General features: G+C 35.7%; 1 protein-coding gene across 7 annotated transcripts in view; it reads right to left on the reverse strand.

Moving 5' to 3' along the window:
• The window catches only part of LOC123712848 (protein split ends-like), a 56262-nt gene that overhangs the window by 6217 nt on the left and 27491 nt on the right, over positions 1-22554 (reverse strand). For 3 of the 7 annotated variants that reach the window (XM_045666168.1, XM_045666166.1, XM_045666162.1), the window contains 10 exons: positions 13948-14133; positions 12974-13196; positions 12384-12710; positions 11784-12074; positions 11464-11664; positions 10974-11092; positions 10610-10729; positions 10342-10480; positions 880-10226; positions 411-595 (listed from right to left, as the gene is read on the reverse strand). In XM_045666168.1, coding sequence (XP_045522124.1) covers positions 411-595; positions 880-10226; positions 10342-10480; positions 10610-10729; positions 10974-11092; positions 11464-11664; positions 11784-12074; positions 12384-12710; positions 12974-13196; positions 13948-14133 — 11138 coding nt within the window. The remainder of the gene's footprint in view (positions 1-410; positions 596-879; positions 10227-10341; positions 10481-10609; positions 10730-10973; positions 11093-11463; positions 11665-11783; positions 12075-12383; positions 12711-12973; positions 13197-13947; positions 14134-22554) is intronic. The other 4 variants (XM_045666167.1, XM_045666163.1, XM_045666169.1 and 1 more) reach the window with 3 other exon arrangements.

The following is a 22554-nucleotide window of genomic DNA, read 5'->3' on the forward strand; positions in this document are numbered from 1 at the left end:
ATTCTTACCACTTTATTAATTTAACACAATGAGTACCATTTGTCCCTTATTTTACAGCAAACAATCTATTTGTAGAATGAGACAAGGAAGTACGATAAGAATATTAGTTTTTATGAATAAGAGGGCAAAGAGACGATAAAGACCTAGTTTTTTTAGTTATTTTCATAATACATCGCGATATAGGAATAATATAGCAGAGACATGGGTTTTCCGCATCTAAAAGACGTCGCTTAACGCTCATTAGGCTCATAACTATAAAAGTAAAAAATGAAAAAAAAAACATGTTACATAATGTAATGATTGTATGGGTCAAGCCATTTTTGATAATATTGTTGTGTGTTGCTTTATTTTAACCAAATAAAGAGAAATCATCCAATATAAAATGATTTCAGTAAACACTCGTAACTCACCAGGGTGATGATGATGAGGTCCAACGATAGCAACTTGCTTGGTAGTGGGTGGAGGTGGGTGATGCGCGCCCCTGGGTAGACTAGCCGGGCCAGCGTAGGCGCCGCGGAAGCCACGAGCTGCCGCCGCCGCTCCAGCTGCCGCCGCCCCCGCTACGCCCGCACCTTCCATACCCTCGCCGCCGCTTCTAGGGAAATAACTTTATTACATAATTGTTACATGATCGAACCCGTTTAAATGCCACATATGAAAAGAAAAAGGTCGTATACAAGAATTCGTAGTGCTTCAAGTTGGTTTCCAATATTAATTTTATAATTTATCTTACATCTATATTAATCAAGTTCCATCTAGAAGTGCTTAGATTTCTGTATCTCAATGCTAATGAACCGATTTTGAGTAAACTTGAACCGTTCCCTATTTTGGAACACAGCTGATAGAATTTTGTGAAGAAACGTGCAATAAGAAACACACCTGATAAGTATAGGCGTCGCGCGATCCGCAGGCCGATGTGTCGAGGGCGGTCTGTGAGGTAGAGCTGGTGACTGTACTCTGGCATCCGTCGCCTCCGTTGCTCCTACAGGCATCATATTAGCAGGAACATTGTCCACCAAGCGCCGTATGTGACCGGTCTCTACGCTTGTCATATCGGAGGGTTCCCCTAGGGAAACGCTCATTGGCTCTTGTATCGGCATGTGTTCGGCCGGCCTGGGTTCTCTGTGAGTCAGAATGGGCGGTTCTAATTCGACCAGTCGCCTTTCTAAAGGTGGTGGAATGAGACGATCGAGGCCGGGTGAAGCCACGGGTACCGTCGTGGGCGCCGGAGTAGTGGCGATCACCGGCGCTGATATCACTACCGGTGGCGGACCAGCGGCCGCTTCGAATGCACTCGCTAATTTCGCACTGATTTCTGATATCATTTTCTTTGGTGGTTTCATAATAGGAGTTGGATTGACTACAGGTTGAGGATGTGAAATCACAACAGGCGATGGCGGCACGTTCTTAACGATAGTCTCCGTTTCCATAACAGGCATTTGGACCACCGGTTCATTAAGTTTAGGTACTTTAGCGTCTTTGGTTGTTTCTTCCTTTTTGTTATTTTCATCAGAACTGTCGACAGAAGCATCAGATAGACTGTCTCTCGATCTCTTCGTGCCCCTCGGTGACTTCCTAGTATCTGAAGGTGATTTGTCCGTAGCTTGTTTGGCACCGGCTTGTCTCAGGGGCCTCTTCCTATTGTTGTCCCGAGCGTTGATTTTATTTGCCGGAGTTCCCTTGACAACTTCGTCTAAAACTTCATCCGAAGAGCCTTTTTGTATATCTTTTTCTTGAAGTCTTCTCGATTTTCGAGTATTTGTAGAGGGCGAAGCAAACACTTCACTTTTTTCTTCTTTAGGTTTCTCTTGTATTTTGATGGTATCTTTTTGAGTAATGCTTAGTGTGGAAGTTGGTATGACACCCGCGTTTCCTGAAAGCGGACTCTTTATGGTCAGAATTAATCTCGGCCTTGATTCAGCGTTGTTAGCTGAAGCCGCCGTTTCGTCGCCAGAATCTTCGTGAAAATCATAAACATCTCCAGGCATATTATGGAAGGTATTATTAGCGAGGTTCTTAACTTTCTTGTCCACTTTAGTCGAGCGCCCTCTACCTCTTTTACTAACACCGCCACCTCGAGCTGGTTTTGAAATTTGGCGTGTTTGTACCCTGTCTTGTTTATCAGCTTTTCTACCTCTGTTACCTCGTCCGCCCCTTTTAATTGGTGTTGTTTTTTCCATTGCGAACTCCTCTTTAACAGCACTGTCGCCAAAATGACTATTATTTTCATTACAATTCATTTCAATCTCTTTTGAATCTTGATGATGTTGATTAATTTGGTCTTGGGGAGTTACGTCTGTTACCGCATTATAGATATGCGCCTTTATATTAACATCAAATGTTTCATTGCAAAGAGAATCGACTTTCTTTATAACAGATTCTATAATTTGATCTTTAGTGCTCCAAAATTCATTCTCTTCTGGAGTGTGAATATCATTTTCATTGTTTTCTTTATTACTTGGCGATACACGAAAAGCTGAAAGTTCTTTATATGGGTTATCAGAGTTAAAAAGTTTAGGTTGCTCAATTTTAATATCTGAATTATGCGGGTTCATATAGGGCGATTTCTCCATATCAGGTAACTTATCCGTTATGGTTGAATGGAGAACGTTACTTTCTTTCTCAGCAAGATTTGAATCTGTTACACTTTCAAGATTTTTCTCTTCTTTAACAATATCAACGCTGTTAGTTTTTATAATTCCTTCCAACTCTTGTGAGTTTTCATTGGCTGTTTTATCAGTTTTCTCGGACTTCTCTATAAAGTCATCAACTCTATCATTACCCTGAGTTATAACCGTAACAGTCTTTCCTACATTCACTTCCAGTTTTTTCTCTGGATCATTAGTAACCTTGATTTCATTCGTATTATCTTTCAAAAGTTCTTCAAAATCAGTTTCACATTTCGCAATTGATTCTGGTGACTTTAGAGGTGGTGGAATGGATTTTATAATCATATTTTTATCGTCACCGTTCTTCTCATACATTATTTCCTCCGGATTGTTACCAATACGACTGACAGTTAAGAGAGGATTATTTTCAAAATGGTCATTCCGAGTATTCAATCGATTGGGTATATTATTAGCATTAGAAGTCGTTTTAAGTAAAAGTGGAGTCATAACAACATTCGTTAAAGTTGACGTTGTCACTGCTACCGCATTTGATATTTCCGATTTAGTGAATACTGCTGGTGGACGAATTGTGGCTACCGATAAGACTGTTGGTTGTCCTTTATTGTTATCAATTTGTATTATATTGTTTAATGTAGTTGCTGTAATTATACGTTGTTGGTTAATTGCATGAATAACATTTTGACCTTGTCCTCTGTTAGAACCCCCTTCTTGAATATTACACATTACAGGCTTAGAAACACTTTGTATGTGTGATGTAGGTGATTCATTAATACTAGCCACGTGTATAATAGGAGACGAATTAAATGATAATCCACCATGCTCTGTTTTTTGGTGTTGAATATCTCGTTTTTCGAATGATGGTTTATTGTTAATCAAAACTTTGTTGGATAAATGCAAAGAGTTCATCGTACCAACGTGTAGAGCATTTTGCATTGGCAACATTCTATTAGTCATCAAAGAAGGGTTTGAATTTGGTGGTAAACGAGTGGGAGATAAAATAATTTTAGTACTTTCGTTTAGGTTTTCAGTTTTTACTGGCTCCCCAGACAATCCTTTTTGTTGTAATACAGTTGAGTTTTGAACGCATATATTCTTATTTTGCTGGGGTAAATTAGATCCTAATTGTTTTGATATAGGAGCTAAAACTGGCGTCACGGGCAATCTATTGAAATGTAATGGGGCTCCTTGTGTCTGTACTAAGACAGAGTTTGGTCTATTGGGAGATATCATAGCCCTCGCTCCATGTGGGATGTGAAGTGGGCTCAGTGGAGGTTGCTGCATACGCACAACCGTAACATGTCCTGGAGACCTTTGCTGCAAAGCGTTTTGCGATGTTATTCCAACAGAATTAAGGCTTTGCGGTGACGTAGATAATATTGTCATGTTAGCTAGTCGAGGAGACGACAGACCCTCGTTTTGAGCACCTTTTGGACTTTGTAGTCTGGAATCATTAGCCAACCGCGGAGATATTACTATCCCTTGTGGCTTTTGATACAAAACATGGTTTTCGGGTATTTTAATCATTGGTGGTTGCATATTTGATAGTTGTTGTTGGCTTCTTTGATTCATATTCATACGATTTATCACTTGATATGGTGCGGTAAGTCTACTTGGATTAGTTATCAGAGTGTTACTAATTTGTGATGGCCTAATTTGTAAAATGTTTGTTGTTATTCGAGATGATTTCCCGTCATCTTTACTTATGGGCGTATTGACGGTATGCGTTTCGATTTTATTGTTGGTCAATGTCCATGAAGTAATAACGGGGGTTGGTGCTGAAGTGATTGCTGTTAATGATTCCTGCTTTACGGGAGATGATGATATAAAGCTGTTACTTTCAGATATTTTTGCACTCAGTAAACTCGATGAAACTTGTATTTTTGGACTTGTCTGAACTGACATTGTTTTAGGTTTTGAAACGATAACATTTGAGGGTTCAGCTGTTGTTGGTAACTTTATGTTACTAGACTGGGATTGTGATGTAGATACCACATTGACGGGATTTTTTTCTGAAGCATCTTGTGAAGTCTCTTCATTTTCTTCAGTATCTGTGTCTATAAGAAGAAAATCACTGTCAGAAACTGGCGTATCGGGTTTTATCTCCATTTCACTAGCATTTAAATTTTGTACGGCTTGTCTCATTTCTTCAGCATCTTCCTCGGGAATATTCTCATTTTCAATAGAAGAATTTTCAATTTCAATTTGACTATTATCATTGTTCACTACTTCCTCAAAACAATTTGAAAAAGCATCTTCTTTTCCTCCAAAACTTTCCCCTAGCAAAGCCGCAACAGCATCTTCCGTCTCTTCTTGGGAAATTATAGCCCTTGGTTTTTCTTCTATCTTCTTAATTTGAATGTCTGTAGCTGTTGCTTCTATTTGTTTCTCTGGTACTTTTTCGGCGCTTGGTATACATCTAACCGCATCATCACTGATATCCGTTGCTTTTTGGTGATCTAAAGTTTGTATTGAATCTTCGGTCTCGAGATCACTTATCGGAGTAGATGGTTTGGGTTTTGTAGGTGGATCTTCTGGTAAAGGTACTTCGCTGATGTCTTGAACGACATTGCTCTCAATGGGTGGAGGCATTGGAATGTCATCAATTTCCACACACTTCGTTTCGTCATAACTTTGAATGGAAACTCGATCATCGATTGATAACTGACTTGTACTGTCTGTGTCAGTATTTTTAGAACTTAATTCTTCTGATTTATTAGCAAAAGGTGGACTGTCAGTCAAACGGGGCAAGCTAGGAGATTCTGAAAGAGATTTGGCGTCATCAGACTTGTCGTTATCTATTTTTTCATTCGGAAGTGGTATATTTAATATGGTTTTTGGCGACATATCTACGTGTCGTTCAAAAATGTTACTATCTGGCTTAGGCCTTTCATTTTCATAATAATGATGCTCTTTACGACTTTGTCGATCCTCTCTATTTCTCTTTTTCTTCTTCTTTTTCTCTTTACATTCCTTCTTGAACTTTTCAATCACCTTTTCAGACCGAGGATTATCACCAAGTTTGACATTAGAGTCGTCATACTTTGTTTTGGTTTTAAATAGGTCTGACGGCTCATTTGTCTTAATGTCATCACTACTCATAGAATCTGCAAACAATCGAGCTTCTATTGCTTTGCTTACTGCGTCAACATCCAAACTATTATCGTCCTCTTTCGAAAACAGTTTCTTGTCTTTTCGTTTTCTGTCTTTTCTTCTTTTATTGTCATCTCTTTCTTTGCATTTTAAATCATCACTGGTATCTTTATTAAGTTTTATAGAATCGTATTCCACTACTGACATTTCTAACTTATTTCTCGGTTCCTTATCTGAATCGTCCGACAGTGGACCAAATATATCCTCCATTTTCCCTTCTCTTTTTGCATTCCCAATAAATGATTCCTGCAGATTCTCGGTAGATGGTCTTTTATCTCTTTTACATTTTGATTTGTCATCTTTAGTATCATCAGTGTCAAAACTTTCCCGTATTTTGTCTTTACGTTTTTCTTTTTTACTGTGTCTTCTTAAAGAATCGTTCTTATGTTTATCTCGATCATGATTTTCATCACAATTTTCCGTTTTATTATCATCATCAGAAAATGAAATTTTATGCTTCTTTTGTTTTTTCCTATGCTTTTTTCTAATGTCACTGGAAGTATTCTTTGAAGGCAGAGATTCGTTTTCTGAAGAAATGTCATTACAAATCGATTTACTAAATGATGTTTTATAGTCACTATCATTTTCTGTATTAGATTTAAGTCTATTATCATCACTATCGCTTTTACCAAATAAATTGAGAAGCGAGGTTTTCTTAACTTTGTCTTCAATAGTAGATTCCTTCATAAAATTATGTTTATCTTTACATTCGCGTAATGAACCATTGTCAGACAAATAACCTCTCTTTAAATCGCCCAGTCGATTCGGACTCATATCCCTCTTCATTGTTTCTTCATCCGATGAATCGGACATAATTCGTGTACGAGAATTTTTGCGAGATAGTTTATTCCGTAGATCTTCTTCATTACTTGTTAAACTAAAGTAATCATCGACACTATGTCGTTCATAATTAAGCGACGATCTTTGTAAATTATCATGTCTTTTACTCTGACTGTGAACCATATTTCTGTCGTCATCAGAAGAGCTATCAACTGATGATTTCATATGCTTTTGTCTCTCGAGGTCAGAATCACTATCTTCATCCCAACTAGATCTTTTCTTTTCTTCTCGTTTAGCTCTACTTTGTTTTAGTTGACTAAACTTCGCTTTGATTTTCTCTTGACGTTTTTCCTCTTCTTGTTTTTGCATATTTTTACAAGATCGAGCCTTAACCTTGTCGTACATTGAAATATATGTGGGTCCATCATCTACTATATCAAAAATAGAATGTTTCTTAGGTTCATCTGAATCCGATGTATCACTACTTTGTGTTTGTTTTCGGCTCTTTCTTTTTTGATCAATATCTTTACTTTTCCGTTCTGTTGACATTCGTTTCTCACGAGAACATTCTTTTTTCTTTTCATCATGCTTATGCCTTTTATCTTCTTTTAATCTAAGATCTGAGTTTTGTAGGACAACTTGTTGCAATTGGAGCTCTTGAATTTGTTGCAACTGTTGAATTCTTTTCTTTTCTTTCATTTCATTAGTTAATGCTCTCTGTTTTTCATCTTCTTCACTGGACCTCAACTCAAATATAGCAAGAAAATCTAAATTATTTTGCACTTCCGATCGTGTTTCTGAAAATAAAATTGGCTTTTCATCTTTCTTAGGTTTTTCTTCTGATTTGCTTTTCACTTTATCAGATAGCTCTTTGACGTCACTATCTTTTAAAGGACTAAACAAGTCATCAGGTGGTTTTACTTGATTCTTTTTGTCATCCTTGGTCTTACTTTCAAACAGTTTAGCAAAATGACATTTATTAAACTTCGGCGTCTTATTCTTATCGTTAGATTTCGAATCCTTAATGTCACGTTTATCGGAACCTTTTATATCATTTTTACTCTTTTTTATTTCCTCGTCCAAACTTTCGAGGACGTCTTGCGAGGACATTCTTCTTTTATGTCCCCCAATATTGGACGGCAAACTGGAACATGAACTTAGACGCTCTTTGCGTTTATTTTCAATATTTGTTGAATCAAACGAGAAATGCCGAGGCTTTTCATTTTCAGTCTTGCATTTTTGTATATAATCAGAAGTGGTAGGATTTTTATTTTTATGAGTCGTATCGTTGGGAAGTTTTTCTTCTTTCACTTCTATTTTAATTTTTTTATCTATTTGGTCATTAGTCTCTATCGCAATTTTGGACTCATGTTTAGTTAAAAGTTCATTCTCTTGTTTAATTTTTAGTTTTACGTCTTCTTTAGTATCAATTGTTTCTAAATCCTTTATTTTTCCAGATTCGTGTGAAGTACGAGATGCAGAAGAGTCTGTTGAATCTTTTCTAGTAATTTCTTTTGATGATTCGTCTCTTGAAGACTTCCTACTTTTGCTGACTTCAGATTCTCGTTGTTTTTCACGTTTGCTATCAGAACCATCTTTCCGTTGACGGTCATGCTTTGGCCTCTCGTCTTTTCTAGATTTACACGAAAATGGGTCAATTTCAACCAGTTCTCGTCTTCTGTCTTTCTTGTGATTGTGGTTATCGGTTCGCATTTTTGTGTCTTCACTTTGTTTCGACTTTTCCGCATCACGATCCCTGGCTGAATGATGATCAGAACCCTTATCATTATCACGTTCGGATTTCATTTTATCGCTTTTTTCTGAGTTCTGTTTAGTCGTTGAATCTTCTCTAACTTTCTTTTCTTTGTCATGTCTATCCAGTTTCGAATGTTTACTACTACGTGGCCTTTCTTTACTAAGCTCACATTTGTCCTTTTCAGTGCGGTCTTTATTGGGTTTTATTTTCTCACGATCAGATTTCAAAGGATTTTCTGAATCTTTCAATAAGTCAAAGGTCTTACCATCAGATGATGGTGTTTCTATATCATTTGTTTTTACTCTTTCGGAGTTGACTTCTATTGTTTCTTTATCCATTTTATCATGTATCAAGGTATTATTTAAAATCTCACTTTTTGGTGTATTGTTTTGGTGACTGTCGTTCATTACATTATTGTCGCTTTTTTCAGAAGATTTAATTTCAAGGTATGGATCACTTTGTGAATGTTTTAAGTCAATACAATTTACAGTTTTTAAATGGTTAAATGTTCTTGATTCACTTCTTGCCATGTCTTCATTTATTTTATTTTCTAAACTTATTTCTTGATATATTTCTATTTCTTGCTTTATTTCTATTTTCATTTGATCCGTATTTTCACGACTTCCGTTGTTGACATTCTCTACTGCTACTTTCTCTGATTTTACATTCAGAGAATTCTCTAATTTATTGGGTAGCTTATCTGCCACTTTCTCATGGTGTGAGACATCCTTAACACTGTGTCGTCTAGAACCCCAAAAGGGTAATTCATCCTGATAGTCTTCGAGATCTTTCTTTACGTCTGCGACGGTATCTTTGACGTCATACATTTTTTCTGTTTTTATATGAACTTCTATTGAATTTGCTGTAGATTCAGGGAACATGGTTTCCTTTTGATGATTGTCCTGAAGATCTTGAAAAAAGCTACATACAGGTTTGTAATCAAAATCGGGTTTTTCGTTGCTAAAATCACAGTCCAATGATTTAGTATCGTCACTTTGAAGCAAGATAGAATTTCTTCGTCTTTCTGCTCGTTCATTATCTGTTTCAGATTCTCTTCTATCACCATTATCCAAATAAGGTTTATCTGTTGACGGAGTGCGCATTCGTAATCGAGCGTCAAATGAATTATCGTTTTCGTGTTTAGGGCCACTGTCCGATTGTGACAAACGAAATAAGCGGGGATCCGACCGATCGCTGTCGGTCGAAGGCACAGAAGTATCCGTAGATATTACAGAGCTATCGGAAGGTGGCGGATGACTTGGGAACGGATAGCGCAGCGCTCGGGGTAGCATCGGTTGAAGAATTGAGCGGGGACTGCCGCAAGGACTGGGAGGTCTGACGGCTCCTTCCAAACGTTCTGAATCTTCGTCGAAAACCGATCTCTTGGCTAAAAGCGAGCGGACTACCTCCGACGGTTTCACTTCGTTGATGTCGAGTTCTAGAAGCCTGTGTCTGAGCCGACTTCTGTCAGGGGCGTCGGCGTGAGCCCGCGAGCCGGACCATCGCTCGTATTTCTCATCGAGAGATCGTATTCGTTCCTCGAGTGACGGGGAATGCGGAGCGGATCCACTGCTCGAGGAAGAGACGGACGGGGGTCGCGGCGGAGAGGCCGGGGCCGGCGCGGGTACGACTCGAGGAATCGTCGGGGCATTTCGTAGCATTTGTAGGGCGAACTTGGGCAGCGGCAGCAGCATGGGCAGAGGGGGTCGTTCGCGGGGAGGCCGTCGGGGCTCCGTGGGCACGGCGTCGGGTTCGTCTCGTAGTGGAGTACCAGCCCGCGATGTGCGAGAACCGCGAGATCCCGAACCGTCGCGCCGTTTATTACGATGTCTTCGCCGAGAAATATGCCTTTCACCGCGCGACCCCGAACGAGATCTTCTGGAACTACCACCAGCGCTACGGTGTCTTTCCTGAAATAAGTTTAATAAATTACTTATAAATAAATAAAATAATTTTTAAAACGTTATTAAAACGAAATTGATAAATAAATTGTGCTAAAATTATAAATTTTACTCATGGACTTACTTTAGAATGCTTTCTATCTTCTGGACTTGAATCATGACGATGTTTGTGAGCACGATGGGGCGACACAACTACAGACTGCAGTCGATCTTCGTAGGGAGCCTCATCGGTAGGCGAACTTGACCCTAATTCCTCGTGTACCCTACAACCAAAAGATTTATAGATGCATATTCTATCTCAGTGAAAATTAAAGAATATAAATTTGTCTTCATGCCCAAACATAAAATACACAGATGTACGTATGGTAAGCAGAAGAAATATCTATGCATACCTGTATCGTCTATCAGCTGCGTAGTCGGTCGGATCGTAATGGTCGTGGTTGTACCGAGGAGTTCTGGAAGAGCTTCGACCAAAGCTAGGAGCGCGAGATCGTGATGTACCACTTTCGTACCTAAATATAAATATTTTATGAAAATTAATATAAACATTTTAATTAAAGCTATTAAGAACCTTTTTTATGTCGTAGGGCTTATTTAACGGCTTTTGTTTTGAAGTGGTTAATACCTACTACAAAATATACTACATAATGAGAAAAATTACGAAACATTAGCTTAAGATTAGTTTTAAATAATCTCAACACAAAACGGTTTACAGAAATGAATATATAAGCGTAGTTTTGAATATACTATGCATACCTGAGTTGATCGTGCCTGGCGGTAGGCACGTATCGTCCAGATAGGTCAGTTCCCAGGCGCTCAGAGCTGGTCAGAGATGATGAACCTCCGTGCTTTTCAAGTTGTTCATAAAATGCATCCTAAACAGAACAAATATTTAAATGAGAAAGTTGAATATTGTATCGTAAAAAACATGTTATAATATATGTATATGTATCGGAAAATAAAATGTTTTCCTTCACCGTAAGATAAATAAAATACCGGTACAATTTCTTAAACTTATCCTGACAAAATAAAATAAAAAACCAACTTCAGTCAGTCCCAATCCCCACAAAGGCTTCTTTTACACTCTTCCAGTCTGCGCTTTCTTTTCCCACCCTTGGAGAAGCCTTGCTTTAGATCAAGTCTTGGTACAGATAAATCAAAATCCCACAGTGGAAAATTTCGATCCAAACAAAATGTTTTATAAACGCTTACGCTACTAGCTGCTCTTAATACTGTAACAATGTACCTGGCACTCCCTCGACGCATAGTCCACACACAGTCTCGGCTGGTCAGGCTCAGCTGCCGACAAATGCGCGGCCAGGCGTCTCAGCTCTCTCACAGCTGCCCCTGCGGCGGCCGCCTGCTCGAAGTGAACCAGGGCTGCGCCCGCTGCTCGATCCACGCATACAGAAGTGGCAGCGCCGCATCGGGATACTGCCGCCAAGACCTAGGGACACATTGTGTTGTGTTAATATAACTGCTTTTATGTGGGTACATTATTTTGATATCAGATTGAATGAGATATATATGAATAAAATAAAACGAAACAAGCTAAACAAAAATTACCTGCTTCTCCGTGTGTTCCGTGAGGCCGTCGACCCAAACGCAAGTGGTGGCGACAGGTTTACCAAAGCCGAGTTTGACCCTGGAACTGCCCACGTACTCGCCGTCCATCGCTCTAATAGCTTCGACCACACTCGATATAGACGCATATTGGCAGAAGGCGTAGCCGGCCCCGCCGCCACTGCCTTTCTTGATGTCGATCTCTATGATGCGGCCGAAATGCTTGAACTTGTCTCGCAACTGCTGTTGGGTTACATCCTTCTCTAAGTTTCCGATGAATAACGTTCGCGTCGCCTGAAATAAATATGTATTGCATTTACGAAACCTGTTTCATCTTAAAAACAAGTCAACCAGAAGCTAATTATTTACACTTTATATATAACTTCCTTGAAGCTGTACACACAGCTACTTCCACAACATCTGGTTTGTTTTGCTAATAACATAGTATTATTATACACTATAAGTGATGCATTAATTTGCATTTTAATTACTTTATCATAAAAATAATTATTTGAAAAATAATATACCAATGAAATATATGGGTTATGTATATGAAACATTATTATCCCTAGTGTGAATATAGCAGTGTTTTGGATGGTTCACCTTGGGGTGGTATTCATCAATATCAGTCTCGTAGGGTTTCGCCGACTCGGCGTCATCATCGCAACTTTGGTGAGGGGCCACAGAGATCTTGCAACCAAAAAAAAGTTTATCTTGTGACACTTCGAGTGCCTTTTCTACGTCGGACGGTTTTTTGAATCGGACCACCGCATAGCGATCGGCGTTCTGACCGACCACCTTCACCCACACCACTTTACCATGCTTCTTGTATTCGTGGTAAAGGCCGTCTTTGAGGGAACTATCGGTCGACCTCGTCGGTAGATTTCTAACGCATATTGCAAGAGGTCTTCCGTTAGCTGTCGATGCCCACTGTAAATTGTCAAGAATTATAACACAGAATTTTGATTATTTTATCAATAAAATAACGTTATAGGCCTATGCCTAAAAGCGCCATTAACGTTATAAGGAAAACAAGAATTAAATTGTAATTTAATTATGGAACAAGGAAAGCCACATGCTAGCTGCAAATCTGCACATATGTGATGTTTGAGAGCATGATAACAAAAATTAATCACGTGTCATAATTTTGTTAGTCTTTAGTGTTAGTTATAAGTGGTTAAGCAATAACAAACCTGGTGCGGATGCGTGGACGGGGTCCGATGGTTGTTGTGGGCGTGGTGAGCAGGCGGGGGTGGCGTGGACCCGCGAGACGTGTCACTGGGCTCAGGAGACGACGACTCGGAGCGAGACGAACCAGAGCCTGAAGCTCGCCGGCGCCGCTCGGGCCCGCCGCCCGGAGTACTTGGCGTGCTTTCTCCGCCCGTCGCGCCGTACCACCGGTGGAGGGGTGTTGTTCTGCAATTCAATTCGTTCATATCAAAACGGTTTACAATGTCATCGTCAGTCAGCTTAGTTTCAGATGTGATTGTCAACGTTCTATAGCAACAGAACATAAAATCAGGTAATATTCCCGTGGAAAAAAATCTTAATATTTCAACCATGTTTAGAGTTTATACTAGATAGCTTGGAATTTTACATCTATACGATGTACATTATGTCATACGGTAAATTTACAAATATATTTAGTTTAATTAAAATGAAAGAAATCCTAAACATGGAAAACCCACCAAATTATATAAGACTCTTTGTAAGGTCGGAACAATTTATATATCACTCAATCGATAGACTTGACTATGTTATTTTTTTTATGAAATCACACATTTCATCTTAAATAAATTATATACCAAAACACATAGTTAATTACAACACAAATACACACATAAAGCATAATGAACTGACTGTAGTAACACACAAATAATATCATGCAAATTGAAAATAAACAGAATATAAAATGATACTAAGTTTAGGAATTAAGTGGGTTTTAGAGACAGATTTATTCAACGCAACTTTAAATGAAAAGTCACAAAAGCCAACCATACTTCTACGAAGTTTAAGTACGCCAGCTGCCAAACCAAAAACTTTTGAATTTATATAGAAAGTCTTTTAGCTTTTTACTATGTTCAAATGCGGAATCTCTGTACCTTACCTCGATAAAATATTTTAGTAATCGAGCTTGTGTGGGTCTTATAAAGTGCAACATGCAAACCTTTCGGTATTAGAGGGTGGCGTGGCATATGGTGCATTGTTTCGCTGGTGGTACCTGCCATACGTGGCGGGCGTGTTGCCTCGACGGCAGAACTCTGCTGTCGCGCTATCGTTGGTTCCTCGCCATGCAGCCGGAGCTGCTGCTGTGGCTGCCATTGCGCAGGTGTTATTTGCGTTCTCCTCAGCGCTGTTGACAATAAAACCTTCATTTCAATTATAACATAGGTGATTTGTAAAATGATATATGGAATATACATTTTTAACTTATTATATAAACAGATTTGATGCAAACACTGAGAGAATTCTTTATCACAGATACTAGTTTATTAATTGAGCGAGAGATTAAACAAAATGGACTTGGAAGGCATGCAGCTGATTTAATGGCAGGCAACGATTCAAACACGCTCTCTGACGTTTTGTTAAGGCATATTAGGTGATTAATCTCATTTAAAAGAGCTCTCGTAACCATCTGCCTAATGATAGGTTCAAAGCCTATCCTAATGATTTTATGGAGGTAGAAGTTAATCTGTCCTCTTATTAAGGTTATATAACTAAGTTGTTGTGTTTGTGAAATGCCGGAACAGGGCGTGACCAGACCGACGAAAATGTCGGACGAGGACGTAACAAAGACAAACTAGCTAAAAGTGGCACAAAAATTGTTATAAATAAAAATACTACTTATAATCTTAAATTATCCACAAAGGTTATATTGTAATAATAATCTTAATCAAGCTTATAATAATAGATAGATAATGAGTTAAAAATAAACTAAGTATTATTTATTTGCATCGATAATTCATACATTGGTTTAGAATACATATCCCTCTCAATGCCAGAGGGCTCGCGAATGCGTTGCCGGTATTTTAAGAATTGTTAGTTGTTACGCTCTTTTCTTGAAGGACCCTAAGTCGAATTGGTTCAGTAATACTTCATTGGCAGCTGGATCCACATAGCGGTGGTGCGCGGCCAAAATTGTTTGAAAAACGCTCAGTCGTGGAACGGCGGACGTCGAGGTGATACGGGTGGAATTTCGTATTCGACGTCCGATGATGAAACTCGGTTCTGATCGACTTTGCTAGTCGATTTAGAAAAAGGTTACAAAAACGCACTAATAAAAAATAATATTTGTAACAGACCAAGTTCAAATTCCTTATTACATAATGTAAAAAGCGTTTTTTTTTATATAAAACTTGTAAACTAATTTGATCGCTGGCCACCGAAGACAACGAATAAATACTTTCGTGTTTAAGTAAAACTCTGATTTTGAATATTTCTTTCGATAAATATGAGATAAGGTTTTATGTTATTATGTTTTAGTTAGATATACATTCTTACTAAAACATAATGTATCAATTGTAAGTATTACCAATCAATATATATATAGCGATTAGATAGCGTCTTTGTTTTAATTTATACTCTAAACAGGATTGAAAATACGTAACCTTGACTAGATCTTAGTCTAAACTTTACAATTTGCATTTTTTGTCATGAATTCGAAAGACATTTCATATATAGAAGTCACAAATAAATATTAGATATTATTATTATTATTAGATAGTTTTCCTGTTTAAAAATATTGATACAGAAATCGAATTTAGAAATTCAATGATCTGTTATTTCAACTGGACGGTGCTTGATAATTCGTTTTAATTGCAAAACTAGTATTTGAAAGCTGGTTTGTTGATAGTCATACCAAACATTTAGATTTTAAATTTCATACATAATTAACGGATAAGATCTAATTGTTTAAGACACATGTGTCTAATGATAGGTTTAACACACCCAGTGACATATTAAACAAATCAAATTCTTCGCGATCAAATCATTCGTCAAATAGCCTGCCAACTATTGCGAAGATATTTCTCAATAAATCTAGTGGTGATTCAATTATTAAGAAATCGCCAAACTTTATTATTGAACCTTGTTCTCAAGAAGAATCTATTTAGAAACTACTACTTTCTAAGTAAGTCCACATTATATTGTACCGAGAGTCCTGCTTGCTTAGCTATAATTCACCGCTTTTATTTATAAGTTTAGAAAAAACTATTTTATGTCTTTACTAATAAACACAATAGTCATTCAATACTGTAATTATTTGGATTACTCGTGTACCTTGTTTTGAGAACTTGTATTAAAATCAATAATGCAAAGACACCCGTGTTCACAATGAATAAACGGGAAAACTCATGCAAAGATGTATTTCTCACAACAATCCTATAATTTATATTATACAAAAATTCATATAATCTGGTTAAATATTGTTTTAACTCGGATTTGGAGATGTATGTCTATTTATACAATAGCGTACAACACTATATCATTTTCTGGGTTTATGAATATTACTAATATATAATAAATTAATATAGGTCTGTGTAACGTTACGTTATTGACACGTTAAAGACAGCCAATCTGGAAGTTAGTTCTATTTTTGATTTGCTAAAATATTGTGAAACCATGTTCTGAAGCCGCTATGGGCAGTGTTGGCCATGTGGCTTCAGCGTGCGACTCTCATCATTGAGGTCGTAGGTTCGTTCCCCGGCTTTGTACCAATGAACTTTCTTTCTATGTGCGCATTAAACATTCGCTCGAACGGTGAAGGAAATCATCGTGAGGAAGCCGGCTCGTCTTAGACCCAAAAAAAGTCGACGGCGTGCGTCAGGCACAGAAGGCTCATCATCTACTTGCCTATTAGATTAACAAATGATCATGAAACATATACAGAAATCTGGGGACCAGACGTTCAAATGTTGTAGCGCCATTGATTTTTATCCATTTATTTTATGTTCAGAAGCTGTTTCCGTGATATGTGTATGAGTAAGAAGCTATAATATATGTATATGTTATTATGAATATTAATAAAGCTTTTTAATATCTTAAATATGCACGATTAAATAGGAAATGTGGTTCCTCAGTCTGAATGGATCTCAATTTTGTAATGTTTCGTTGAATAAAGGTTATTTTTACTTTGACTATTTTAATTAAATTAATAATATTGGCTAAATTTAATTTAGCAATATATTTTTTAACATAGCTTTGCACTTATAAATTTATACACTTCGTACATATTGTAATAAATTGATAATCTAAAGTTATCTTCTCGGTACTTATGGTTTTAATTTATTTTCTTATGCACATTTGAATTTTTATTTGTTTACATACCATTATTATACAATTGGGCTTAAATTTAGCTGTAAAAAAATAAAAATTAACTCTTGTCTTAAGATTTTGTCATTGTGGTTTTACTAAAATCTAAATTCTTTATTTATTGTTTTAGTGATATAGTATCTCAAGAAAATCTTTAAAAAATAATGTGTCACCACAAAAATTATTTTTAAATAGCTACAAGTAGGGTAGTCTTGATAGATGTCATTTCTAGCAGAGCCGATATCAGCAAGTTTTTTATTAGTTTGAATTCTGTTCAATTTTTCAAATTTCTTGCGTTGATGATCATAGTATTCCTCTGGTTTATAGTAAGCAATATGGTTTTACTCATAACTTTAATGATTTATTTTATATGAAAACTGTTCAATTGTTAGACTTCCGAAGCACCTACATAAAAATATAAACATAATTTTAGAGATCCAATTATGTATGTGTATATAACACGAGTTTTACAATATTTTTATCAAGACCAGCGCTACCTGCCCGCCGGGTCTGGTTTCTTTTGTTTGCCCAAGGTCACCGGCAAATTCAGGCTATCATAAGCAACGTTAACAAATCAAGCAACTCAACCCAACTCTAAACTTATAAAATGTAACAATAAACGTAATTTCGTACAAAATACGAAATCCTAAGATTAAAAAACGTAAACTAAATATATGTTCAAACTTCAAAGCAATAAAAATCGCATTTTAAATCCACAATTATTTTTTAACTCAAAACACTGGTAAATAATCTATATTTATAACGTTCGTACAATTTGATAATGACATTTCTGTATGATATATATGTCGTATTATATATAGATAATATAAATTTAAAAAATACATTAACGTTGTTTTTATTATAATAAGTGACATACGATAAATTTGAATGATACTTCATCGACAATAACGTACATTGCATCATAAGTCAACAACGTTTATACGTTGTGAACGAATTATACTTCTAAACCAGTACAGCTACAGCGAAACTTGCAATAACGATAAAATTATAATAAAGTAAATCATCAAACTGGTTTCATTGTTCTGGTTTGTCTTTGTCGTCATCTTTGTTAAGGAATGGCAATGCCAAAAACATTAACTTATTGTTTAAATGAGTATTAATTTTATCTACTAGAGCAGAACATATTATTTCAAGTATATAGCAACATCTATAATGTATGTTTATACATGTGGAAAATAATTATTCCACGTTAATTATCCGAAAGCCAAATTATAAAAATAATGACAATTGTATGTATCGCTACACATTAAATTTGGACGATAACCAACTATACGACTAAGGATTTAAGTACAAAAACCCACGTATTGAAAATGAATTTAGGCTAACAATAAGCATTCATTGCAGATACTTTCTTGATCAAATGGATGGTGCTTTTTCCACCCTGCCCCGTTAGTATTTGAGTCAGGATGCCCTCAGGTTGTATAGTCATGATAGTCTTATAGTCGTGAGGGGTCAAGATTACGGATACTTAAGCTACTTAGTAAAGATAAAAAATTGTCACAAATAAAGTTTACTAATAGCTAATATTATTATTCAAGTTTGCCGTAGCCTATTCCACAATTTTCTGTGCCTGCCTAAATCAGTTGTTAATTGAGCTTTAAAATACGCCTGTCTCACAAAAAATTCGATGCGATGATGATCCAAACTAACCTTAACCGGCCCAACGTTTACGTGTATTAACAAATGATTGTTAAATAGTTGTATAATAGCCACAACACATATAGTTCTGAACAACAATGTACAGTAATTGTTGATAACATTAACTCCATTATTTTGTAGGTCAGTTTACATTTACATATATTTCTAATACATCTAATATCAGATTTATAAATAACCGTTTAAGTAGTTAATTAACTTTAGATATTAAATGTTACTTTCAGGGTACTTAGGAACTACTTTTTTGTCTACCTATAAGGATTTCGTACAATGTATATACAACAGCACTCCAAGACAGAAAAGTTTATTTAGTTAGAATAATAATGATAAACTTTTATCTGAATAACTTTATCAATTCACTCTGACGCAGAAGCACTGTGGGCATATTTTGATCGAAACGGAAGCACGTACGTCGCATTGTGCCAATAGAATAAAAAATCAATGTATTCAAGACAAGAACGTACATTATGGTATTAAACATATACAATTACATGATGAAAACATCGTAAATTTATACATTGGCCTATGTTATAACGTTTATACGCTTTTATAAACTTAGCTTCTAAATATTCCATACGATGCATAATCGGGTTTGTATTCTAGCGTGTCAATTTAAAAAAAATTATAACGATTGCTTGGTTAATAGTTCAGAGTAAATACGTATTATTAATTATGAGGGGCTCACATAACAATAGGACTTAAACTTTGAATTACTAAACACGTTTTTAAACCGGAATACACGGCATAGGAAGGAATGGATGAAGCTGGGTGAGGCGTATTCAGAAAAAGGTCAAAAGGACAACGTTTACGATGTCGAAATGAGCTAATTCCAAATAACATAATACGTTTGCCTATTATATATATTTACTAATCGCGATTGTGTGCATAAAAACGTTTAAGATTAACCGCATTTAGATTTCCCTAGTATGACACTACATGAATTTATAAACTAATTGAACTTATTAACGTAAGAAATTTTTGTATAAATTTGTGTTCTGATAACTTAAATCTAAACCAAACGTTAATTTCATTTAAAATACATAATATACTCAAGCAGCTGGACCTATAGATTGATTTAATTAAATCCTATAAACATCTGCTTTAAATGTGGTCTATTATTTTAAATAGCACCCTTTTTTATAAAAAAAACTTTTATGGATATCTTTGTTGGCACTGGATTTCGTGGTGGTAAGATATCCAAAAAATATTCTACAGGACGCGTCAATGAAATTTCAAGATTAGGCATTATTCTACAAATGTAATTTTTACTCAAATTTATAATGTGTTTCATTATTATTTAATATCTGTTTCTTATTAAATATTATAGAGTTTTAGATGCTAATATAATGTTATAATTTTGTCTATTGTAGTATTTTGAAACTGATAACAATTTTTTTTTTAAGTTAATGGTCAATTGGCCTCTTGATTAAATAGAACCGTTTTATAAAATTGCCAAAATTGGGCTACGATGTATACATACTTTGTATTTGAAACCGTATTACTACCATCAATTCTTTATATCTATACCGTCCCGTTTGACTCCAGACCAAATACCAGAATGATATAAAAAGATTTAGAAATCAGACGCATACTGTTTACTAGACGGAAATAAGTAAAAAAAATACAACAAAATTACTGGTGCAGCTAAAGACGTCAGACAAAAATAACAGACTATGCTCAATAGCAATACAGATTAGTATACAGTTTGTATTAGTACATAAGAATCGACACATTACATTTTAAGCTTCACGTACTATTATAACCTTAATTAAATTTGTGAATTTCATTATGCCGTTTTTAGTATGATGCAGGATATTAACTCCAATCCAAATAAATAAGTTTTTATCCCAAGTAATTAATTGTACACTAAAAATGGTTCTTAATATCAATTGATTTCAAAATAACTCAGCGGCAAATAATGGTCAATGGCATGTCTACGGGGGTCTACTTCAAATTAAGGCGAATGAAACAGCTACTTTGATAAATATGATCGCCTTTACCCTTATTGATAAACGTAGAAAACAAACACCTCGACAAACACAGCCACTGATTGTTGTCCTTATCTTTCTCGAGGCACTCTCACTTTGCAAATAAACAAACATGACGAAGGTTACTTTGTTTCTAAAAAAAAATATTAAATTTTACTGATTTGAAAATAGGCTTTCTGCACTTTAATGGAATCAATGGGTACGATCACTTAACGAAGATTAACATTGTGTATAATATAAACTGAAACCAATGAATATATTTTAATGAATGAAAAAGTCATGTAATTAATATTTATAATCATTATGTAAGTATTGAAGAGTGTGTAAAAAGAATTTTATGAAGTTTTATTTCTTTCTGTATAGTATGTTACTGTGTCTGTCATGTACGTTGTTTATCTTCTTAAATGTTTGTTATATTTTTAATCTATTAAGATAACATAATTGATGCTTATGTTAAGCAGATAGTTATTAAGTTAGAGTTATTAGAAAAAATAAGTACAATAGAACGCTGTCGACATGTTTGAAATGAACCTTTGGCCCCCAGCAGTTGAAATTTCTTATAATATGCGAATTTGGTTGATCAATCAAATTCCTCTACTAGGCTTCCAAATACCATAAAAACGGTGCCAAAAATTATTACAAATTGCCATTTTCTTGCTAACAGATAGACGATCTTTTTTTTTTCTCGGCGATGCTTACGATAACAATGTTTATTCGTACTGCTGAAACATTTTAGATTTGAGCAAGCATCGAAAAAAATATTTTTATCTTGATTTTTTATAAATAATTATTGTAAAACGTAATTTCTAATTCCGTTATACAATATTCGAAATTCACGAATGCGTTTAGAAGTAAATGAACAACTAAACAGAAACGTAACATAGCATAGCGTTACAAAATAATATGTTTAACAAATGTGCTACTCCGTATACAAAACAATATGAATAAGGAATATGCTACATAGCAATACAAACTAATTGAAATGGGCCATCGTCTTGATGCATGTCAACTTGACATGCTGATTAATGATGTGTGGTAAAAATAGCGGGAATTTGTCAATGCAACTCGTGTCGTGCAACGTGTTGTTAAAACGCATAGTTTTCATGGTTACGATATAAAATTAAAACTAACCATGGTAACAAATAATTTCAATCAAAGCCTCGTTTTATAATAACGCCAAGTAAGTTAAGTGTGCTATTATGATTATAGAGTTATGTAATCTAACATTATTTAAGTTACATATGTATATTAGTTAATATTTAGAAGCGTGAACAAAAAGTAAGCAATCATCACATACTTGAAGCGAAAAGGAGCTCTTTAGTTTTTACCACGATACTGTCGAATAATCACTCACATTTACGAACTCTTCAATAAGTCGAGTTAGTTTTTTATTAATCCAACGTCGCAACCACACTACCCCTAATGTTATCTTAGTTATAAGCTCATGTTTTAAACAATTAAAGCCAGTTGTTACCCAGCATCAAACACAGTGATTTAATTTAAACTTATCCATACACCAACCGCCTATAATTAGGATAAAATAAATAAAATTTTATTCAAATCAGTATTGATGTAGGTATAACTGATTATAATCGAGTTAAGGTTAGTTATAGCGTTTTAGTTGATTATCACGATACAAATATGTATTAAGACCACTAAGGACATCACAATGTGGAAAATACTAAATCTTGCTTTTGTAATTGAAATTAATTTATCCATCTATAAGTCTATAAAAGTTAAATAGGTTACTTACATTGTATAGTCTGCCAAAAAATTAACGAGAAATAATGATGTTAATT

Source organism: Pieris brassicae, chromosome 8, assembly GCF_905147105.1.
Source record: "Pieris brassicae chromosome 8, ilPieBrab1.1, whole genome shotgun sequence".
In the NCBI taxonomy this organism is placed as follows: Eukaryota; Metazoa; Arthropoda; class Insecta; order Lepidoptera; family Pieridae; genus Pieris; species Pieris brassicae.